Below are 10,000 nucleotides of genomic sequence, written 5' to 3' on the forward strand. Positions count from 1 at the left end.
CACACACACACACACACACACACACACACACGCGTCAGCACGAACAGACACGCAAACACACTTCTCACTGTCGGACAGGTCTACCTCTGAATGCACAAACACCAACTCTCACCAGAGACAAATCCACCTGGGAAGCAAGGCGAGAGATAAAGTAAGGCCTTTTTACAAAGTGCTAGATTAGATCTGATGGCACACTCATCAACCGCAGCTCGCAAGGCCATAAAGTTAGGAGGGGGGGGGGGGGAAGAAAAAAAAAAGAAATGTGCAAGTCATTGTCAGTGGGACAAAACACTGTCACCGTTGTCCGGGAGACCTTGAGAGGGCGGCCGTGTTAACAGAGCCGCACATGCAGAGAGGGTAAACACGCTAAGCTACGCTGAGCTGAGCAAATGAACACCAGCTAAAAAAGAGAGGGAGAGACATCATCTGTCCTAACCTGGAACCTATTTAACCAAGTGTTACTTTAACATGTTTTTTCGTTTAAAAAAAAAAAAACACTGTTAATGGTTATTATGCATGTTTCTCGCAATGTATGTGTTCCAATCAAAATGGGAGAAATTGAATTAATTGCACGATTCACTGAATGAAAACTCGAATTTGTAATGTAATCAAAACAACTGCTTTTCAAGGAGCTCTTGTTAAATTTAATTGGGGAATGCAGAAAAACCAACAACTTGGATTCGAAAGAATGAAATGTAATTACGGCTGGAATCGAAGAGGTTTCTGTTACACCAAAACAAATATTGTTGAAGACAAGGGTGCGAAAATATTTCAAAGCTGGCCTCGCTACAACAAATAACTACATTAATCAACACTAAATCAAACTGACAACAATAAAAAAAAAAAAAAGAGCGAGGCCTTTGTTGATAGAAAGGAAGAATAGTCACTCAAATTCTGTACTCACTGTTAGGAAATGTCTTCAGCTCTGTGACATCACTGCTCTGACACCTGTAAAAAAAATACACACAACAAGAACGTTAACTGTCAGTTCAATCTTATTATACATTGATTTATCTCCTTAGTATAATACCTTCCATTTAATCTCCATGAAAAAACAAATAAAAATGCTAATGATGAAGAGTTTGGGCCCGGAGGGGGAATACCCGATTCGTTCAAACAAACGTCCATAATATCAAAGCTTTCAGCTCTGTTGTGGTCAACTAACGGATCAAACAAAAACAAAAGAACATGGCGTTTGAAACGCGCCTAGGATGCTGGCACAGAACATACGCAGATGAGATCTAACATGCAGACACAGACACAGACACACCAGGTGTGGACGCGCAAACGCACACACACGCACACGCGCGCACGCACACACACAGGCGCTAGCTCGTACACACACAGGTGCACACACACGCATCCAGACACAGACACAAACACACACACACGCACACACACACACACACACACGCACTGCTATTTCCAGCTAAACCTGTTGAAAGCCAGACATTAGGGCATTTGGTGTGAGGGAGGATATTTTCCCAAAACACAAGACAGTTCTTGCAGAGAACCAAGCCTTCTCAGCTTTCTCACGCCCCTCGTTTCTGTCACCGTGGCCTTCCCTAAGCACTGTGGCAGTGTTCTCTAACAGCAGCCTGGTGGAGGAAGACATAACAGCCCAGCCTGTGTGTGTGTGTGTGTGTGTGTGTGTGTGTGTGTGTGTGTGTGTGTGTGTGTGTGTGTGTGTGTGTGTGTGTGTGTGTGCGTGCGTGTCACAGTTCTGCCATGCCACCATCTCTCTCAATGCAGCACTGCTAATGGTGTCACACGAGTCTACACGCACGCACAGATACTCAAATGCACGCACATAGCTTGTGCGAGAGCGCACACACACACACACACACACACACACACACACACACACACACACACACACACACACACACACACACACACACACACACACGCTCGAATGCACACATACACACAAACACACCCACACACAGAACCTGATGAACTCTAATATACAGATACACAGAAATTAAACAAACACTTAGAACACACTTACAGACACTTATGCGCACACACACACACACACACACACACACACACACAGCCCTAATCATCCTCGTCACCGCATACAACAGGCGGAGTGTTACGATACATTTCTGGCGAGCGAGCTAACAAGATCCTGTTGTCATTAACATTTCCATCTGGCCAACAGCAATTCACAGTGTGAACCCGAGGAAGGGAGAGAAGGAGAGACCTCACTACAGTTTCTGAGCGGGGGACCTGGAGAACAGACCACACGGTATGACTGACACTCTCTTTGTCTCCCACTGAACCGTCTCTCCGGTCCGCAGCACAAGCCCCGGTGACACCGGGAGACGTCTCCGTCATTAGGGCTCAGGTTTCCACCCAAAGCGAGCCCCGCGTCGCCCAGAGTGACGGCATGCACAATAACAAACGCTGATCTGGACCGTAATGGCTTCTCGCCCTCCTTCGTCATCCATAGGGCCGCACGCCCACGCACACCCTCGCACGCACGCGCGCACACACACACACACACACACCACCACTCCCTCATTCACTCTTTCTCTCTCTCTCTCTCTTTCTCTCACACGTACACACACACACACACACACACACAAACCCACACTCCCTTACTCATGCTTTCTCTTTCTCTCACACACACACACACACACACACACACACAAACCCCCACTCCCTCACTCACTCTTTCTCTCTCTGTCTCACACATACACACACAAACACACACACACACACACACACGCACGCACACACACACACACACACGCATACACAAACACACACCACTACATATCACCTTGATTACCCATTGCGGTGATGATAACACAGCGCCTCGGTCGGGGGAATTCATCTTGGGCGTCTTCATAAAGGCCTATTAGAGCTGTGATTAAAGGTTCTGTGCTCAGAGGGCTCAGCAGTGAGAATGATTCACCAGCCAAAGAGCAGCCTGGAATCACACTGGTGAGTGAAACCCTCAACAGGGTTTTTATACGCCGTTCTGACTCGAAATACAAACTGACCTGACCTTCGCTAGCCCCAACAGATGCTACGCTAGCTGTTTAGACAGAAAACGCGGCGTGCTCACAACATGTTGGATTTTTTCGTCCTAAAAGTGTTTTCTACGCGCGTGAGATTTCGGACCGCCGTCGCAATCGTACGTCGCCTCGGACCGTAATCGCCCGAATGTGCGTACTGGCTATTCAAGTCAACAGGTCAGCGTGTAGCCTTGGGCCTGGAGATTCTCCTGGTCACCTAACCAATTAAAAAGGGGCCAATCTGGGATTCAAACAACAACAAAGTGGTCGAAGTGTGATGGGAAAGCGACGGGGGGGGGGGGGATGGGGGGGACACTGGACAGAAGTGACAAGACCCGAGGCGCGAATGTTAACCGTTAACCTTTCCGAAAATAAAATAGGTACACTCATGTTGAGAACTGCTACATTGGTAGTTGTTTTGTCTCCAAAGCTCCCGGTTCCTCTCTGCCACAGCAGGTTTTTATGGGAGTGCACTATAATGTGTGTGTGTGTGTGTGTGTGTGTCTGTGTGTGTGTGTGTGAATTGGCCTCAGACATTTTTCTGAAACCTCCGGAACAAAACAGGCAAGTCTTGACAATCTGTCCGCCGTCGAGTCGTCACAATCAGTTGCAGGAAACCGATCCCTAAATAGCAGTGATTCATCTCTTCATCACACACAATACCAGTACACAGCAAACAAAGAACATCTCTCTCTCTCTCTCCCTCTCTCTAACCCCCCCCCCCCTCTCTCTCTCTCTCTCTCTCTCTCTCTCTCGTGCTGTTTTAAAATACTGCTTCTCCCAGCTTTCTTTGCCCTGTGATTTACTGGCACTGTTTAACTGCAGGGCAGCATCTTTTATCGTTACATGATCTGGAGCTGAAAGCTGACAAAATGGAATCTGTGCGAGTGTGTGTGTTCCGAGCAAAAGAAGAGGCGGTGGGAGAGGGGGGGGGGGGGGGGGGGGGGGGGACCTGTGTGCAGATACGTTTGCCTAAGTGCAATTCAAATCCTCTCAGCTTATTCAAAGGAAAAGTGTGTGTGTGTGTGTGTGTGTGTGTTTTCTTTTTTGTTTTTGTTGTGTGTGTGTGTGTATTTTTTGTTTTTTTATGTGTGTGTGTGTGTATTTTTAGTTTTTTATGTATGTGTGTGAGTGTGTTTTGTGTGTGCGTGTGTTTTGTGTGTGTGTGTGTGTGTGTTTTGTGTGTGTGTGTGTGAGTTTTGTGTGTGTGTGTATATGTGTGTATATGTGTGTGTGTGTGTGTGTGTGTGTGTGTGTGTGTGTGTGTGTGTGTGTGTGTGTGTGTGTGTGTGTGTGTGATTCCATTAAATGGCTTCCTCCTGGACTTGATGGAGCAAGTCCCATCACTGGGGAATGGGTTACACCACACACAAAGTGAGGCACTTATACAACTGGTGAAACAGCACTGCAAATATCCAGTATACAATCCATCTGGGGAGCTTAAAGAGAGGAGACCTGCAAGAGACTATGGTCTGTCACACACTCTGTGTGTGTGTGTGTGTGTGTGTGTGTGTGTGTGTGTGTGTGCGCGTGTGTGTGTGCGCGTGTGTGTGTGTGTGTGTGTGTGTGTGTGTGTGTGTGTGTGTGTGTGCGCATGTGTGCGTGTGCGTGTGTGTGCGTGTGTGTGTGTGCGTGTGTGTGTCATTTCTAAAGCCCCGGTAATGCTTTTCCTATTAGGGCTAGGAGCCAATTCATACTCCATCTGAGGGGATTTTCTCTCTGTTCAGGCTACATGAACTATCATTCACTTGTTAATTGGAAGGACCTGCCTCTTGCCCCAGATGGACAGTATCTGTGTGTCATCAATATTGACTCACTATACAGCGGGACTTCCCGACAATTTTACAACCCAGAAAGGATTTGATTTGAACATTTTAATGATCTACAAAAGGTAGCACTTTCCGGGACGGAATGAACTGAGATACATCACTTCTAATCTACGAAGTGAACGTTCTCATCATCATTGACTTGATCGGGCCTGCGCACCGCACCGCCTAGGCCTATTCAATCCCTGTTGATTTTTTCCCCCTCCTCATTTCAATCAGTTTCAACACATTATCATATCAATCTATACATCAATTAAACCCCTTTGTTTTTTTTTTTATCCAGGCTCGTCTCATTGAGATCAAACCTCTTCTACAAGAGACACCTGCTCCTCTCAATTGCCCCTTGACCCTGATCTAAGGTCAGTTTTGTATGAATCGCCCTCCCCCCCGCCCCCGCCCCCGCCCCCGCCCGTAATGATTCTGATTCTGGGAGTGGGTTGGGTAAGCTGAGCCTAGACCCGTGTCTGTGGTTCACTGACCGCGGTCCTGACGTGAGAGGACTCAGCCCTACAGTATGGAGGCATCAGCGCCAGAGCACCACTATGGCTCGTGTCATCATAACAGCCTTGACGATCCGCCGAGCCGACGCGTGAAGGTCAGAGCAGCCGCGGACGACGCAGCTGTCAGGCCTCTCCCGACACCACCACCGCCGCCACCGCCGCCGCCACCGCCACCACCACCACCACCAACAACGCCACCATTTCCACCCACTAACGAACAAACCCACCCACCATACATACATACATACATACATCCATCCTCTCCCTCAGGCTAACCGAGTCTAGCCTAGCCCTCGCCTCTAGACTTCCACAGCCGAGATAGTGCAGAGTGACTTTGGATGCGAGGTGATTAACAAAGATCATCCCCGGTGTAAACAAATTCACTGAACATGTTATGAAGCGCAGAGGAGGAGAGATGAGATGAGAGTGCCTCTTGATTCCTGTGTTTTTTTTCCATGGTTCGTGTTTCCATTTAATAGATCTACTGTCTCAATCAGGGAGTCAATAAAGGCCTGATCGCTGTCAAACCCTGAGGGGTGTGTGGGTGCGTGTGTGTGTGTGTGTGTGAGTTTGTGTTCGTGCGTGTGTGTGTGTGTGTGTGTGTTTGTGTGTATGGGGTGGGTGGTGGGGGGGGGGGGGGGGGGGGGGTTGAGGAGCTCTGACAGGTGAGTGATTGAGTGCTTTCATTTCCCCCGAGCGTCAAGATGACACACACAAACACACACACACACACACACACATAGAGAGGGAGAGAGAGAAAGAGCTGTTGTTTCCTAAAGGATGCTGCTCCTGCCTGCATGCTTAAATTAGCTCTAAATGTTTGGATTACACTTGGGAGCTCTCACAGAGGATTTAGCAGCCGTAGCCCTGAGGCCAGGGGATGTGTGGATGTTTCCATCTCTGTATGCGTGCGCACGCACAAACATACAGGCATACACACCCAGGAATAAAGAAGACACACACATACACACACACACACACACACCAATAACTATGCCCTCCTAATCGAATCGTTATTCAGCCAACACAATCCAATCTAACCTACACAAGGCCACTAATGCACCATACTACTGCAAACCCCTCCATGCTATTCTGTAGTCTAAGTTTCAGTTAGTGGGGGGAGGATGCCGGTCTACACAGCAGATACTGCTCCCACTCCCAGCCTTGGAGCGGGTGGCGGGTGGCGGGGGGCGGGGGGAGAGAGAGAGAGAGAGAGAGAGAGAGGGGTCAGCGCCCCCCCCAACCTCAGATAAAAGGCCTCTCCCCAGATCTCTCGGAGCCCCTGCCTGGGTAGAGAGGCGTCTCACGTTACAGCTGTCTCTCAGCGTCATCGTTCAGAGAGAGGGACAATGCCAAAACACAAGGCAGCTCGCTAGCCTTTCATGGCCGTGCGGAGGACGAACAACAACAGGCGGCCATTCCGAGGCATGCAGGGGCGGGGGGGGGGGGGGGGGGGGAACGGACGGACGGTTTCTCAACGGTGTCCAACTCTTAGACAGTTGTGGGGAGAGGCCGCTCATATCTGTGTGTGTGTGTGTGTGTGTGTGTGTGTGTGTGTGTGTGTGTGTGTGCGTGTGTGTGTGTGTTTGAGACAATGACTTCAGAGAAAATGGTGGCACATGTCCAACTTTCTGTTTCCTAGTCATGCTCGTCGGGCTGTGATGAACACGACGTCAACACCGTGGCTAAAAAGCGCGTTTCTTTTACTCCGCGTTCGTCGACTTTGCTTGTGTCTTCGTAATTGCGCGTACGAATGAGAGAAGAGTGGAAACAGACACAGACACGAGACACAATACAGACCGTAGAACATCTGTTCAAATGAACAATAAACAGGCCTATGCCCAACTTCTTTCTCTCCAGCAGAGGCATAACTGTACTACGGCTCACACTCGGGGCCAACCCCTCCTCACAAGGTGAATATCCTTTTTCGACCTTTAGTGCTAAAAACAGCAGCTCATACCAGCTCCTGTAATGAGTAATCCAATAAAGGCTAACATTACAGCCTGCTCTGTAAACCGGGTAGAGTCCTGAGTCAAGCTCAAATCATGACACAACACGACGTTCTGTTTTTCACTTCACTTCACTAGAGAGGAGTAGGCCTTTAAGACACGTAAAGCTAGCTAATGACATGGTCGGTTTGCTATTGCTTCTCCCTGTGAGGTTTTACTGTACAGTATGTGTATCTAAATTGAACAGGCATGTCCAAACAACAGGTGCAAAAAACACTTCTGTCATTCTAGACCAAAAAACACTTCTGTCATTCTAGACCTATGAGCTAATATGAACTGATGAAAAGACTTATGAATTATGAGAACAATTCTCGACATTCTCGGAGCATCACGCTTGGTACCATATCAATGTGGCCTAGGTTTACATCTCAAACTGGCCAGACAGGTCAAATACAGGAAACACACTTAACAAAAAAAAGGTAGCCTACAACGTTTGACAACTGCTGACCGACACAATATTAGGCTATTTCATTGTTGAACAGACTTCCTCTTTTCCCCCTATCCCTCCATCCTTGTCATTTCTCGTGCCGCTCAGTTAAAATTAAATATTTAAAATTCTGGCTGGGCCGCAGCAGTCTTTGCCAGCGCAGCTAAAATGAAAAGCCTTTGTGGCGGCAGTGACCAGATTTTAAATGCTGAAAGATCAATAAATAAAAGGAGGCTGTTGTGGTGCAATCTCAGAGGGGTATGTGCTGTGTGTGTGTGTGTGTGTGCGTGCGCACGTGTGTGTCTGTGTGCTCATGTGTGTGGGTGTGTGTGATTGTCTTTACAGCCATCAAAGGGCTGCACTCCTGCAACCAGCTGTCTTAGCATCACAAGTAGCATTGACCCTCCCAGGCACACCAATATAAAACACCAATATAGAATTCCTCTTCCCAGATGCCAATATTTCTCTATTCCCTCTGCCAATATCCTTTCCCATTTCAAACTTCCCAGCGTGTGCAGATGCGTGCAGCATGCAGGCCCTCTATTTTGGTTGAGAATATAACTGGGGTGATGAGCAGAAAACCAAACAGGCCTGGGCTATTGGTATTTCAAACGTCGTCCCCACTATCACAGTAGGGGACTCAATCACTGAAGCGTTCTTGCCACGGCACAAGCATTATGACAATCTCCCAGAGGGCAAAGAGAAAAGCGTGGCTTGAGAAAGACGACTGAAAAGCAGTCCTTTCAAATAGGTTCTCCTCCAGCACATTTATCCCCTCACGCAGGCTATACTCATGGCTCGTGACATTAGAGAGACATCCTGGTGACCTACTGAAGCAGACTCATGTTCAGGATTTGATTCTCTTTGCATGACACCATTTTTATTTGTTGTATTTTTTTTTTTTTCTTCTTGCTTTTGCCTCGAGGCCCATAGCCTTGATCCAAATTGCCTAGACCATGTGATGTACAAATGATAGCCTTTGGTTGTATGGTTTCAGTTTCGTTCAGACATCTGTTCGCTAGGCTAACTGGCGCTCGCTACCGTCGAGCAATGCACCTTTGAGAAAACGTGTGGAAGAGGGAAAGAGAGGGAAATGGTGAGGATATGTAGGCCTACTGTTTGGCTAGCGTTACCAATAGCCTACGGCTGTAAAACAAGACCGGATTTTGAAGTTCCTCCAACACTCATAAGCCAAGTGCACGGGTCAGGGTTTTCCCTCTGTAACTGATATCAGACAACCTTTATGATGTGGCCTAGGCTAAAGAAACACATAAAATCGATAAGACTACTCCTTTGAAAGACTTTTAAAATTAGCCATTTCTTCTGGGAGAAATCAACCTTTTCACCTTGCCGGTGGAAAAACAAGTATCCCAACAGACAGACAGACAGACAAACAGACAGCACCGTACTAAAATAACCTTGAGTTTCATCAAGGAAATTCTCACATTGAATGATAAATAGAAGCCCAGGGGACGGACAGCAAATAAGCAGCTAATCGCCTCCCTCCCAAATTTGGCCTCTGTGTCTTTTGTTTCTCATAAACAAAGTGAACTTGGAACGACCTGAGGGTTTTGCAGACAATAAAGCATGTTTATTTCACTAGCTTTTTGGAGGCTATGGAATCTTGTTTGCACTGCAATAAGAAATTCTTATTTTGAACAGTGTGGTTCAGCAATATGGGAGGGTCAATAAGGATAATAAAGTCAAAACACAACACAATTGAATATGAAGAAACCTTATCGCAAGACTCTTATTTAGAGCAAGGCATTGTCACTATAGGGCAGCTTCCCAAACACAGATTAAGCCTTTAAGTAAATTACATGTTCAATGGAAACTCTGCTGAAGGTGTCTTTTAGTCTATTTGAGGGCTTAATGTAGGTTCAGAACACCCACACAAATGTTGGGCATTTAGGTCATCATCATCATCATCATCATTTGAAGGTCCTCGAGTGGTGTGAATATTATAATAATCCTGGTCTAATTTAGGTCTGGTGTTTATTCAAGACATCTGGCACCCAGGCACACTAACTATTGTGATGCGGTAGGGCAAGTCAATTGGACTTTGCCTTGACGGTTACTTTTCGATCTTGTGACAGCAACATATTTCTTATCTGCGACCTGCACAAGGAAACTATATTCATAAACCCTCCACAGTGTCTTACAAATGGCCAACATGCTCTGGATGTGTAGTTGTGATATAGGCTAGGCT

General features: G+C 47.2%; 1 protein-coding gene across 6 annotated transcripts in view; it reads right to left on the bottom strand.

Moving 5' to 3' along the window:
• The window catches only part of LOC310815194 (bromodomain adjacent to zinc finger domain protein 2B-like), a 72,085-nt gene that overhangs the window by 58,072 nt on the left and 4,013 nt on the right, over positions 1-10,000 (bottom strand). For 5 of the 6 annotated variants that reach the window (XM_083684881.1, XM_083684884.1, XM_083684883.1 and 2 more), the window contains exons 1-2: positions 1,031-1,132; positions 905-948 (exon numbers count right to left, since the gene is read on the bottom strand). In XM_083684881.1, the coding sequence (XP_083541007.1) occupies positions 905-948; positions 1,031-1,128 (142 nt within the window). In that variant the 5' untranslated portion in view covers positions 1,129-1,132. Of the gene's footprint in view, positions 1-904; positions 949-1,030; positions 1,133-10,000 lie in introns of those variants that run through there. The other variant, XM_083684885.1, reaches the window with a different exon arrangement.

Source organism: Argentina silus (genome assembly GCF_951799395.1).
Source record: "Argentina silus genome assembly, chromosome: 14".
NCBI classification, from domain to species: domain Eukaryota; kingdom Metazoa; phylum Chordata; class Actinopteri; order Argentiniformes; family Argentinidae; genus Argentina; species Argentina silus.